The sequence below is a fragment of the Balaenoptera physalus genome (genome assembly GCF_965194825.1).
Source record: "Balaenoptera physalus genome assembly, chromosome: 1".
NCBI lineage: Eukaryota > Metazoa > Chordata > Mammalia > Artiodactyla > Balaenopteridae > Balaenoptera > Balaenoptera physalus.
Window position 1 is genome coordinate 150,882,889 of NC_138882.1, and position 14,487 is coordinate 150,897,375.

At 39.9% G+C, this 14,487-nt stretch overlaps 1 protein-coding gene across 3 annotated transcripts in view; it reads right to left on the reverse strand.

The window, feature by feature from the left end:
- Window positions 1-1,570: 1,570 nt before the first annotated feature.
- TCEANC2 (transcription elongation factor A N-terminal and central domain containing 2) overlaps window positions 1,571-14,487 on the reverse strand; it is a 38,982-nt gene continuing 26,065 nt past the window's right edge. For all 3 annotated transcript variants that reach the window (XM_082430885.1, XM_082430884.1, XM_082430883.1), the window contains 2 exons: window positions 11,824-12,017; window positions 1,571-4,235 (listed from right to left, as the gene is read on the reverse strand). In XM_082430885.1, coding sequence (XP_082287011.1) covers window positions 4,047-4,235; window positions 11,824-12,017 — 383 coding nt within the window. In that variant the 3' untranslated portion in view covers window positions 1,571-4,046. The remainder of the gene's footprint in view (window positions 4,236-11,823; window positions 12,018-14,487) is intronic.

The window sequence follows — 14,487 nt, forward strand, 5'->3', positions numbered from 1 at the left end:
TTTTTTTTTAAACATCTTTATTGGAGTATAATTGCTTTACAATGGTGTGTTAGTTTCTGCTTTATAACAAAGTGAATCAGCTATACATATACATATATCCCCATATCTCCTCCCTCTTGCGTCTCCCTGTCTCCCACCCTCCCTATCCCACCCCTCTAGGTGGTCACAAAGCACAGAGCTGATCTCCCTGTGCTATGCGGCTGCTTCCCACTAGCTTTTCTATTTTACGTTTGGTAGTGTATATATGTCCATGCCACTCTCACTTTGTCCCAGCTTACCCTTCCCCCTCCCCGTATCCTCAAGTCCATTATCTAGTAGGTCCGCATCTTTATTCCCGTCTTGCCCCTAGGTTCTTCTGACCATTTTTTTTTTTTTTTTTTAAGATTCCATGTATATGTGTTACCATACGGTATTTGTTTTTCTTTCTGACTTACTTCACTCTGTATGACAGTCTCTAGGTCCATCCACCTCACTACAAAAAGAAATGGATTAAAGATCTAAATGTAAGGCCAGACACCATCAAACTCTTAGAGGAAAACATAGGCAGAACACTCGATGACATAAATCACAGCAAGATCCTTTCTGACCCAGCTCCTAGAGAAATGGAAATAAAAACAAACAAATGGGACCTAATGAAACCTCATTGTAGTTTTGATTTGCATTTCTCTAATGATTAGTGATGTTGAGCACAGGCCTGGGTTTTGAATCTTAGATCTGCTATTCACTATCCGTGTGACCTTGAGGAAGTTACTAAACCACTGTTGAGCCTCACTTTTCTCACCTTTAATTGGGTATTTTTTAAAATGTCTAGCACAGTGCTGAGCAATTATTATTCCAGCCCCCATAGTTACCAGCAGTGGGAAACTGAACAAGATACTTCTGCTTGGTGAGCCTCAGGGTCTCATCGGTAGCTCCTGCTAGGTATCCACAAGGCTCCATGGAAGGGTGCTCAGCAAATGGCTGCTGAATAAAAGAAGAAATCTAAAAAACTAAAACAGTACCTACGAATACAATGAGATGATTCAACAGGATTTTTTAAAAAACTATATAAAGATCAATGTAAATGCTAATAAATTATCTTAGGAAAAGTATCTAGCACTTAGAAGGTAGACAATGTTAGTTCCTTCCTTTCTGTCCTTGCTTCTTCTTTTAAATTTCTCAAATAAATCTCTGATAAGCTTAATCCATTAAAAGAACAACAATATAAACATAAATAACACACAAAATCATACGAGTATATTCAACATCATTACATTGGCAGATTTCATCTTGCTACAGACTTTTTTCTTCCCCATCTCCTATCTCCTCTCATGCCATCTTCTAGACTCCCCTCTCCTCCCTAAGACAGCCAATGGAAATGACCTGATATATTATCGTTTCATACATTTCTCTGTGCTCATATAATCCTGTACAAAGACATACATTCATATATAGGATTTGTTTGTTTCCTTTTTATAAAAGTGGGTTCTTATTAAAGACATTTCTCTATAAATTTTTTCACTTAATAATACATCTTGGTCAACCCTTCAGGTCAATGGATACAGAAGTCATTCATTCTTTTTTTAAAATTAATTAATTAATTAATTTTTGGCTGCATTGGGTCTTCGTTGCTGTGCGCAGGCTTTCTCTAGTTGTGGCGAGCAGGGGCTACTCTTCGTTGCAGTGCGCGAGCTTATTGCGGTGGCTTCTCTTGTTGCAGAGCATGGGCTCTAGGCGCACGGGCTTCAGTAGTTGTGGCACGCGGACCCAGTTGCTCCGCGGCATGTGGGATTTTCCTCGGACCAGGGATCGAACCCGTGTCCCCTGCATTGGCAGGTGGATTCTTATCCACTGCGCCACCAGGGAAGTCCCCTCCTTTTTAATGACTATTCATTGTCAGTCTTCCCCACACACAAATAATGCTGCACAAAACATCCTTGTATGTATTATGTGTTTCTTTAGGAAAACTTTCTGCTGGGTCAATGTACATATATGTTTAAATATTTGTAAATATCAGCAGATTATTTTCCAAGAAGGATGTGGTAATTCATATTCCCACCATCAGTGTATAAAAGTGACCATTTCCCCACATCTTCACCAGAAGTTGGCATTTTATTTTTTTTTAACATCTTTATTGGAGTATAATTGCTTTACAATGTTGTGTTAGTTTTTGCTGTATAATAAAGTGAATCAGCTATATGTATACATATATACCCATATCACCTCCCTCTTGCGTCTCCCACCCACCCTCCCTATCCCACCCCTCTAGGTGGCCACAAAGCACCGAGCTGATCTCCCTGTGCTATGCAGCTGCTTCCCACTAGCTATCTATTTTACATTTGGTAGTATATATACTATGACACATATACTATGTCAGTGCTACTCTCTCACTTCATCCCAGCTTACCCTTCCCCCTCCCTGTGTCCTAATTTAAAATGTTTTCCAGTTTTATCGGTGAAAAATGGCATTGTATTATTGCTTTATTTTGCATTTTCTTGAATATTTTTGAGGTTAAGCATCATTTCTTTTTCTTTTTTTTAATATTTATTTATTTATTTGGTTGCACCGGGTCTTAGTTGCAGCAGGCAGGCTCCTTAGTTGCGGCTCACTGGCTCCTTAGTTGTGGCATGTGAACTCTTAGTTGCAGCATGCATGTGGGACCTAGTTCCCTGACCAGGGATTAAACCCAGGCCCCCTGCATTGGGAGAGCGGAGTCTTATCCACTGTGCCACCAGAGAAGTCCCTAAGCATCATTTCTTGTTTATTGGTCATTTGGGGTAAAGATCTGTGATGTATGCAACTTACTGTCAAAAGAGTGTCAGAAAAAAGGTGAGTGTGTGTGTGAGTGTGAGAGAGAGGGTGTCCTTCCTTTTTAATCCATCTCTTCTTTTTCTGGATTTTAAATCTCTCCCTTTTTTTTTTTGGCTGCGCTGTGAGGCTTGCAGGATCTTAGTTGCCCGACCAGGGATCGAACCCGGGCCCCCAGCAGTGGAAGCACAGAGTCCCAACCGCTGGACTGCCAGAGAATTCCCTAAATCTCTCCCTTTCTACTGGCTCCTTCTTTTCAGATTACAAACATGCTCCAGGCTCCCCTAACCTAAAAAACCTTCTTTGGGTCTTGTTATCTCCCTCAAATTCCTGTCCAATCATTCTTTATTTTCACCAACTATACTCTTTCTCAACCCAAAACACTTTTCAGTGAACAAGCCATACCTTTGGTTTTAGGGACAAAAAAGCCCCAGTTTATTATTCCTTTTTTAAAAAAGCAAATATCACTTACATAATTGTTCAAGCAAGTCTATATATGGGTATTTCATTTGAAAATACATATGTATATAATTTTTCTCCTACAGTAATTCATTTCAAGAGCAATTTCATTATGTATCTTCTACAGAGCCCTAAACCAAGAGAGCCAACATATTCAAATCAACCCCAAGGTGTGGGGATGCTTCAGGCCAGTTCCTCATTAGAAGCCTCAGCACGGGGGCTCTGGAGACCAACGCAGAAGGTCTTCCAGGGAGAGCTGAAACGTTCAGATAAGTGAGTTCTGGAAAGAAGGGGTAGTTGGCGGGCTCCGGCAGGCTCACCCCTGGGGTAGAGCAAAGAGAACAGACAGGGGAGTTCTGAGAGGCACTGGAGCTATCTAAACTCAGGGGGATGGAACCGAGTGAGCAGCTGCGGTAATTGAGTTTCAGTTACCTGCAGGGTGGCAAAATAAAGCAGTAATTTCATCTGCCTGACACGGGGGAAGTTTAGAGGTGTCCCTGGCATATTCACAGTGGAATCCGTCACCCTTTCACTGTGTTGGGTGATGGCAACCGTACTGCGCTTCCTAGCGACAGCGAGCGCACATCCTGTTAGGCAGCACCAGCGCACTCCAGCTAATGAAGCATTTCCTGCAGGTCTGTCTCCCGGGGCTCTCTGTATCCTCTGTCTGAAGGAATGGCACCATGGGAAAATTCAGCACCGCCAGCATCAGCCATCGCCCAAACTCAAAAGAGTCTTTGAATGGCAGAGAAAGGCCCATTTTCCTTTCTGCCCAGCCCAGGGTTGGAACCATCCTCAGGTCACTTTTTGTGGGTCTGTACAAACGTGCCGACTGGCAGCGTGCCGTTCTTCACCTGAGCCCGGATTTCAGCTCGATGCTTTAATGTGAAGACCAGGGCTCTCACTGTCCGCCGGTATGGCCCATTAATGAGGCGGGAGCAGAGATGAAACGTTTCCCGTTCAATATTTTCAACCAGTAGGTGATCCATCTAAAAAAACAGCAAAATTATCAAATTAGGGTCTTGCATTGCATAAGGATTAAAAGCAAGAGAGGCTGGAGCACTTTGCTCAGAGGCCTCCATTAATCAACTGAAATTCAAGGACATCTACTTCCTGTCACAAAAGAAACAGGAAGAGCAAATTAATTCCACCCTGGCAATTAAGGAACAAGGCCATGTGCTTTGTGACAGGGACCTCATTCACAACCCCTGCCGGGTGGTAATATTTGCCATTATAACAGGAAACTGGCTTGAACCAAGCAATGGGTTCTGGGCCCTGGGCCCTGTACTTTACCAACCAGGAAACGAAGATCAAGGATAATAAATCAGTATAACAGTTTATACCTTTTTGTTTGTTTGTTTTTTAAGTGCCTTTTAACCCCTTACAGTATTTTAAAAACACTGGGTCTGGATTCTAATATGTGTGTAAAGCAGTTTATAAATCATTTTTCACATTTACTGCTCACAAGTCCTATTATCTCATTTTATAGATGAGGAAACAGGTTCAAAGGTAAAGGAATGCTCCAGATCTTACAACTATTAAGAGGCAGAGTTAGGACTCTGACTCGGAGCCCCCGACTCCAACACCCATGTTTCTTCCCTTTCACCATACTCACTGCCCCCTTAACCTTCTGAGAGACCAGCTGAGTCTGGAGAGACCTCTGCAGGATCAGCTAAGCAGAAAGGGGCCTAGAGGATAGGACCTGTGGCAATTCTGGGGTGGTCTGGCTCAGGCCCAAGCCCTGCTGAAGTCACAGGCCTAATGACAGCAGGACAGGTCTGAGACTTTTGCCCACATGATCCGGATCCAGGCCAGACTGGGTTGCTGGTCAGGGACCCCCTCACTTCGTTCCTTTCCAGGCGCATCGCTCACTATTCGCCTCCCTGGTCCTGACCCTGGCCCAGCCTGAACAACCTCAGCTGCTTTTACACACCTCTACGCCTCTGCACAGGTACACGTTTCCTCAGCAAGGCGCAATTTCCCTAGGAAACTCATTCCTATTTGTATGTCAAAGCTTAGCTAAAAAACAAAAAGCAAAAAAAGCAAATCCTAGTTTAAAGGACTGAAAGTTCCCCTTGGGGCTGCCAGTGTCCCGAGCTTCCCTTAGTCATTTTCATAACATATTATAATGATCTATTTTTTTGAGTTTGTCTTCCCTGAGAGTGAGTTCCTTGAAAACAGGAAACAAATTTCTCTCTCACTTGCTTTTTTCCCTTCACTCTTTCCCTCCCTACCCTACCACACATTCAAACTTACTCAGCACTATGTGCCTGGGCTGAGGAAAGAGCAGTGAACAATGTCAACATAGCTCTTGACTCCACAGGGAGCACGGGTTGGCTGGAGACAGATAGAAGCAGGGATTGCAAGTGTACCGAGGGCTGGGAAAGAGGACAGGAGCCAGTTCTGGGGCACAGAGCTGCAGCAAAGGGACCTGACCCAGGAGGGCAGCTCCTGGCCTCAGGAGGGAATGGCATTTGACGTGAGACCTGGAGAATGAGTAGGATCAGGCCAGGTGAGGCAGGCACTTGCTTGGTGATGAATTCAGTGGGCTGTACATATATCTTTTGTGTGCTTTTCCATATATGTACTATACTTATATTTTAAAAAGGAAAAGTTTAAGGAAAAAATGCACCAAAATAAAGAAAGGATCACCAGACATTTGATAAGTGTCCTAACAAAAGAGAGAGACCAGCAGACCAAAATGAATATAATAAAGAAACCTGGAAGAAATGAGGACCACGCAGGGAACAGAACAGGACTGAGAGAGAGAGAGAGAAAGGGAGAGAGAGAATGAATATCCAGGTCCAGACATCTGCCTAGGTGTAACAGACAAAAGGTGTTCAGGGAAGTTTGGGGTCCTGATGACTGACTGATTATCTCCAAGGCTGGTGCTGGAGTGAGTGGACGTGGTGCCATGGCTCTCCAGAACCCAGACTCCTCGAGCTTTTCATGGCCTCCTTGGTGGGCACTGAACTAGCCCCCAGCCTGCGGCATCCCGGGTACCAGACTACTTTACAAGGCTATAAGGGTGGCTGGCCGTCTGCCCAGCATTTGTCCAGCAACGTTTGCAAAAGAGGCTCCTCACCCCAATGAGGGTTCCTCGTCCCAGTGTGAGGATGGTTAGTCACTGACTGTTTAGAGATTCACTTAATATGACAGGCAAGAAAAAAGGCTTTTTTTTTTTAATTTTCTTTTTTTGAGGGGAGTGGTTGTTAGGGGAAGAAGGGTATGTGTGCATTTGCAAAAATAAGTCATGGCCATTCCATCAAACTGTAGTATATATAAAAAAAGAACCTTGAGAGTGCCTTGAAATTCACAGAACTGGATACTTATTCATACTTCATTCAGCAAATAGTTACTAAGTCGCTACTCTGAGTATGGTCTGATCTAGGTATTAGAGACACCCAAGCAGAAAACACCTGACCCCCTACCCTCTAAGAAGTCACAACCTAGAAAGGAGAGGCATGTACACAGAAAACCAAGGGGCAGCAGGATAGGTGCTATACCAGCAATGTGATGGGAATAAGAAGCAAGTAGCTATCAATTCTCATGCATGCTTCTTGTTAAATGAAGGCCAATCGGAATGAAGAAATGAAGAAAAACATTTGTAATATTAAAATGTATACCATAAGGGAAAATGATTCATCATGCATCCTTGTGTATAACATGTTCATTGAACAAAGTGAAGAATGCCTACCTTATAACTGCCTTTGGATAATCCAAACCTACCCAAGTTGAGAGTCCTTCCCAATGGGTTCTAATCTGATAATTTAGGTAAGCCCTTTTGGGTGAAAGGACCAGAGCCTTACTGAGACCTTGAGAAAAAGGGGATTTACTATGAGATACATGTGTATGAATGGGAACGAGAATGCTGTAAGAAACCTAGGGATTTATTTATGGACCATATCCTTTCTCTGTGTCTCTCATGATTTGCCTGGTCTCTTTTTCACATGTTTTTGTTCCTCTACATTTGCTTTTTTTTACTGACTATCAATTCTAACTGCCTTATTCTCTCCCCCTATTCTACACATCTCTACCCATAGCTTCTGCTTCCTCATAACTCCTCCAATATCCCTTCTGTTTCAAAACTCCCACTGTTGCTTCTTGGTATTTCCTAGTTCAATTTCCCAGAGACAGAGAATCTGATTTGCCTTCCTTATCTATTTGTACCTGTGAGTTGAGTATGTGGTATTCAGTTGTCCAATCCTGGACAAACTGGCAATAGCTGGGTGAAGATATAAAACACATCCACCCAGAGCTGTCTTTTGTCAAGGATTCTGAACTCAGAAGAAATGGTGCCATAATCAATTAGTGATGTTTGCCACATCTGTAAGCTCTTTAAAAACAAGGGAAGAAGCTCTTCTTCATGTGTTTACCTTAAGTGCAGAACTTCCCACACTGTATTGTAACTACTCATTTGCCTACTTCCCTCAGAAGATTGTGAGCCCCTCCAGGGCTGGTACCATTTTGGATCCACTTCTAAACTCCCCATGCCTAGTAGCATAGGTACTGGCACATATTAAGTGCTCAGTAAATATTTGTGAAATGAATTTCCTCTTTCCCCACATATACCTCCCTCCTTTTCTGCTCTTTCAGTAACATCCTATACATAGCATATGAAATATGAAATATGTTTCTATTTTATATGTATTTTCTAGTTAGCAAAATCCAACCACTCTTTCAAAGGCCAGTTCAAGTGCTGTCTTTTTCATGAAACCTTCCCAGATTTCCCCATCAGATTTCATTGTTCTGTCCTTTGTGTGTTTATACCACTTGCTAGTAACACTATTTCAGACATATTTCATCCTGCCTCGTATTTAGTCAGTCATTTACAGGCTCTTAGTCAGGAGACAGTAAGCTTTCTTAGGATAAGGACTGCAACTCATTCATGTTTGCATTCTCCTCTGGCACTAGTAGTAGTAGAACTAAACATTTGGTGAATTGAATATCCACTAGAAGCAAACTTTGTATGAGTTTTCCAATAGCATGATTGGATTTGTACATATATACCCACACTCCTTTTTGACCAGTTGAATACATTTATTAAAGAGTTGGTCAAAGCCAGAGGTACAGTCTGAGGCCATTAAACAAAAAAAAACTAACAGTCCCATATGGGGATGTACCCCTGACCTGGATCTCATTAGCACCATCTGACAACCAACTGGGCCAACCAGCCAGTGTTTCATAACTCTTAACGATAACAGGCTCACTTTGAGAATCAGATTCATTTTTTTAAAATGACATAATAGGAAAATGATCACAGGCCGTGAGGTAGGAAGGAGAGTGGATAATGAGGAAGGGGAAGTAAGAGAATGACACCACAGGGGACGTTCATATGAGGAAAGATCTAAAAGACAGGGAAGAACAAAGACGATCTGGAAGGGAGAAAGTAAAGGGGAATGGAGTGTGGGTCTCAACAATGGAGTTTTTATTCATCTATTCCTTTATTCCAAGAACAAGGAAACAATCCATGAATCTGGAAAGCAAGATCTGTAGAGTAATAAAGAGATGCACTTTTGGGCTGTGTGTGTATATTCTTTATCTGTGGCTTTCACTACTAAAGGATAAGACCAAACAAATAACAGAAACATTATTTTCTATAAAAATGTAATGAGTGGATTTGAAAAAACACATGCTAAGATCAAATTGCAAAAGCTTTTTAGTTATTGGGCCAATAACTTACCCAATGGTTTACTACTGCCTGATAAAGTACATTTATGGAGATCTGATGTCTGATTTGAATGCACTCAACATTGGATACTGTCAAAGACCAGATACTGGATTAGATGGTTCACTGATTTGCCCTAATATGAAAATGTTTCAGATGATGATGGGTGCTAAGAGTTAACTTTATGTAAAAAGTGTCTGTATTTATATTTTCTGACATACCAAACTGATAAGAAAATACTATAAAATGTTGTTTATGCAGGGAAAACAGATTGATTTTCTTCGGCCAAGGAAGATGGCTAAGACGCACATTTTTAATTTTCAAAATTTACTCTTTGGGAACAAAACCATTCAACTATGCTTAATCTGATATTTTTTCCAATTACACTGGAAAGCACTAACGAATGTATCACACTTTTTTAACTTTGCTTTGTAACACTTGAGTGCTTACCACTTGATGTGCCAGTTAAAGGATAATTAATGGATAAACTAAAAGGATAATTATTATTGAGTTTAATATAGCAGGCAAACTGCTCATTAATCCTTACAAGCATAGCTTCGTTATTATCATTTACTTAAAAAGATACCACAGGGAACTGGTATTTACCACCACATTAACTACATATTATATACCCACACTCTATGTTTCTGCAATAATTTTGGTTTATTTAAAAAATAAACTTCTTTTAAAACATCAAATAGCGAGTCTTGTTGGCTAATCGATACTCCAGAAAATTAGACTTACAACCTTTATATTTTTTTTCCTCTCTTCCAAGGGCTTAATATTCATATTAATACTTTCTTAGGAAAAGTTAAGCAAACTTACAGTATATTAATTCACTGAACCATCAAATGGACATTAAAAATTATAAATATAAGAATAGAAATATATAGAAAAGTATATACAAAATGACACTAACTGATATTGATCAAGATTAAAAATACAACATAAATGTGAATAATTGTCAATTTTCTGCAACGTTATTTAAATAATCAATAAAAATATCTTATGGAACAGTTGGTACATAACTGGCTCTTAATAAGTCTGGGATAATCATAACTTGCCCAGTATTCATTGAAAGAGCTACAGGGACTTCCCCGGTGGTGCAGTGGTTAAGAATCCACCTGCCAATGCAGGGGACACGGGTTTGAGCCCTGGTCCAGGAGATCCCACATGCCACGGAGCAACTAAGCCCGTGTGCCACAACTACTGAGCCCGCGCTCTAGAGCCCGCAAGCCACAACTACTGAGCCCACGTGCCACAACTACTGAAGCCCGCGTGCCTAGAGCCCATGCTCCGCAACAAGAGAAGCCACCACAATGAGAAGCCCGCGCACCGAAACGAAGAGTAGCCCCCGCTCACTGCAACTAGAGAAAGCCCGCGCGCAGCCAAAAATATAAATAAATAAATAAGTTTATTAAAAAAAAAAAGAAAGAGCTACAATAATTTACCAAACAGGAAATGCACCAAAATGTTAACAAGACTATGTCTGGATGGTAGGTTCAATGGTGATCTTATTTTTCCTTTCCATATTTTTTCATTTTCTATCGTAAGTTTGTATTAAAAAACCCAAAACTTTATTTTTAAAAAGTAAATAATATACCACAAGCCCATTTGCCTTTCTTTTGTGGATACATAATAGAGATAGAAAGGTTAAAATATTTTTTCAGAGAATGCAGTGACAGATCTAGTATTTAAATCAGACTTCTGAATTGCTTCTTTTGTTAATAATATTAAGTTATTCTTTAAGGCTACATTATTAGGGATACCCTGAGAAGAGGAAAAAATATGGATGTTGTATGTCTGATTTTTCCAGAATATTAATTGACCTATAAGATTTATTTGATGATGATGATTAATATTATTGCTAATGAGCAAAAATTCTTCCAGCATGTGTACCTCAAACCGCTAACACCATCTAACTGTTGGTCATGAAGATGATAGGGATTGCGCAATTGACTATATGCATTAGAACTAAAGGTATGAGTGCTGACCAAAAATGGAGTACAGTCTTTTCAAAAGACAGCTATTTATTTTGCCATTGATATTCCGTAACAGAGTCCATCTCAGAATTTTTGCTTCAGTGGAAAGGGAAAGAATTTTATTTATTTATTTTTATTGAAGTAGAGTTGATTTACAATGCTGTGTTAGTTTCTGGTGTACAGAAAACTGATTCAGTTTTATATATATATACACACACATATATATATGTGTGTATATATATTCTTTTTCATATTCTTTTCCATTATGGTTTATTACAGGATATTGAATATAGTTCCCTGTGCTATACAGTAGGACCTTGCTGTTTATTTATTTTGTATATAGTAGTTTTTATCTGCTAATCCCAAACTTCTAATTATCCCTCCCCTAACCCCTTTCCCCTTTGGTAACCATAAGTTTGCTTTCTGTGTCTGTGGGTCTGTTTCTGTTTTGTAAATATGTTCATTTGTGTCATATTTTGATTCCTTATATAAGTGATATCATATGGTATTTGTTAGGGTAAGAATTTTAAATGGGAAGGAACCAACATTCATTAAGTGACTTCTAACCACCAGGCACTATCCTATTCTTTTGTATATATGGTTCATTTAATCTTTCCAATAATCTTAGGTTAGGAATTATAATCTTCATTTCACAGATAAAAAATCAAGTCTCTGAAATGTTAAGAGATTTGCCTAAGGTGTCACAACCAGCACATACTAGAGCCAGGGTTTTAATCCATGTCTTGCTAGTTCCAGAGCCTGCACTCTTTATACAATACTGTCCCCCAGAATGTTTACAAATCCAGAATCTTTTAAAAAAAAGTTAGAATAAAGCCATAGCACTTAAGACCATGAAAGTTCATTATGAAAATATGAAGGTCATTTAACCCAGAGTACCTAGTCATCACATTCCAACCAGGACATTACCTCCAATTCCAAGGCTTCCGAGAGTAATTTCTGGGCGTTTTTCCTAAATGTCTCGGTTTTGGAATCACTTCGGACTTCTATAGAAGGTCTATCCACGTGTTTTTCAATGAAAGTTCTCCACTCAGTGTAAACTTCTCTGGCAAGACAAGCCACTTCTGAATCTGAGTGTTGACGCATCTTGTTCACAGTGTGACCTGGAACAAGAGAACAGAAACCAAAGAAAAGATTGTTCTGTATTCTTCTGAAAAGTACAGAACTGGAAGGACTAATGTGTGGCACTTAGCAAGTCATTCACACACCTAAGGATGTAAAGGCTCTTGTGCAAATGAAGACTTGTTTCTCAAAGGCTGAGATAACAAGATAATCACTGGGGGAGAATCACTGGGCTAGCCAATGAAATAAGTCATAAAACAGAAGCACGATCAATAGATACTTAAAATGGAACACCTAAGGTACCAACTCCTTAATCCAAAAATTGCAATAAAAGAAAATGAATTAAGCATTTATCTTGTCTTTTCAGTACATATTATATTTCAGGACAACCAAACAGTCCTAGTTATTCACAGAATGTTCTTTATTCAGCTAATAAATGTGATAAAATTGACAGAATTTTAAAAAATTTTGTGGCCCATGATGAAATAATTCATTCAGGTGACAATCAACAGTGGATGAAATCAGTCAATGAAAAGTTGATGGGGAAATGTACAATGGAAAGGTGAGGTGTCATCATCTCCACTGATCAATCTTAGCATCCCTAAGAGTGGCACTATCAGATAGAGGTAGTACTTCACAGCCCTACCTATGAAGTAGTCTTGCACCCTCCTCCCAAGGAAAAGATGAACCATAACCCTAGTAACTAGTCATTCAAAGCTAACCTCCAGCTTATAGAAAATATGAGACAGAGGAATAAGTTAAATTATAGCCTAAGAGACAAATCCAGAATGTGGGACATTCTACAGGACAACATTCAATCATCAATGGCGCTTTAAAAAAAAGGGAGTAAGGTTATGGATTGCTAAAGATTAAAAGAGTCTTTTGAGGGCTTCCCTGGTGGCGCAGTGGTTAAGAATCCGCCTGCCAATGCAGGGGACACGGGTTCAAGTCCTGGTCTGGGAAGATCCCACATGCCACGGAGCAACTAAGCCCGTGAGCCACAACTACTGAGCCTGCGCGTCTGGAGCCTGTGCTCCGCAACTGGAGAGGCCGCAACAGTGAGAGGCCTGCGCACTGCGATGAAGAGTGGCCCCCGCTCGCCGCAACTAGAGAAAGCCCTCACACAGAAATGAAGACCCAACACAGCCATAAATAAATAAATAAATAAATAAATAAATAAATAAAAAAGGGCAGCCACTACTCAGCTCCAGTTTTTTAAAAAAAAATAAATAAATAAAAGAGTCTTTTGAGTCCAAACTATCAAATGTGATGTGTGATCCAAATCCTGATTGGAATAAACTAATTAAAATATATTTTGAGATAAACAAGAAATACGAATATACACTGGTTATTAAATTATATCAAAGAATTATCGTTGATTTTGTTGAGCATGATGATGGCATTGTAGCTATGTAAGAAAACATCCATATTTTTTAGAGATGCATACTGAAGTATGTAGAGCTGAAATGACAAAAGGTCTGAGCTTCTGCTTTAAAATACTTCAGTAACAGCACAAAAACACAAAAAAGGGAAAGATAAAGTGAATGCGACCAAACCTTAATAGTTACTGAATGTAGGTGAAAGGCCTATGGGGGTTTGTACTATTCTCTTTATTTCTGTGAATGTTTGAGATTTTCATAATAAAAATGGAAAAAGAGGAAAGGGTCAAAAAATATCATATGCAAAAGTACTTAGATAAAAATAAACACATAGAAAAGCCAAAGAAATCAAGTAAACATTTAGAATTAAAGTTCAAAAAATGTTAGAATATAAGATAGGTATACTTTAAAAAAAAAAATCAATAGCTTTTTTATGTCAGCAATAAACAGTCAGAGTATAATAGGGGGAAAATCATGCTTAAACTAGTAAAAACCATAAACCACTTAGCAGCTCATTAACAAGAGGGGGTTGCATGCCCATGTGCAGCTTGTGTATGTGCCTATCTCCTTAATAGCTCTGGAACCACTCAAACTCCATCCCCATCACCACTGACCTTGCCTTAGGGCATGTTGCCTCCAGATGACTCCAGCAGCCTGACTGTCCTCTCAGCCAAAGTCTGGAACCCTTAATGCCACCTTGCACGCTGCAGCCAGAGTGGCCTTTATTTAACTTTATTATTTTCTCTTTCAGGGATACTTTTTAAAACATTAATCTGACCATTACACTCCACCACTTAAATCTTTCAATCCTATATCCAAATTCTTATCTAGTCACACAAGTACCTTCACAATCTGCCACCTTCCCATCTACCTTCTAGCTTCATTTCCAGCTATTACCCCACTGTCATCTGATACTCTAGCTACTTGCAGCTCCTAAGACACTTCAATATTTTTCTCACCTCTTTACTTTTGAACATATACTCCAATGAGCATTTTGTCTGCCTGGAATATTCCTTCTTCTCTCTTCATCTGGTTAACTTACATTCTGCCTTTAAGACTCAGTTCAGGAGTCCCCTTCTCCAGGAAGTCTTCCTTAATATAATAACCCCCAGTCTTGGCTGGTACCTCTCCT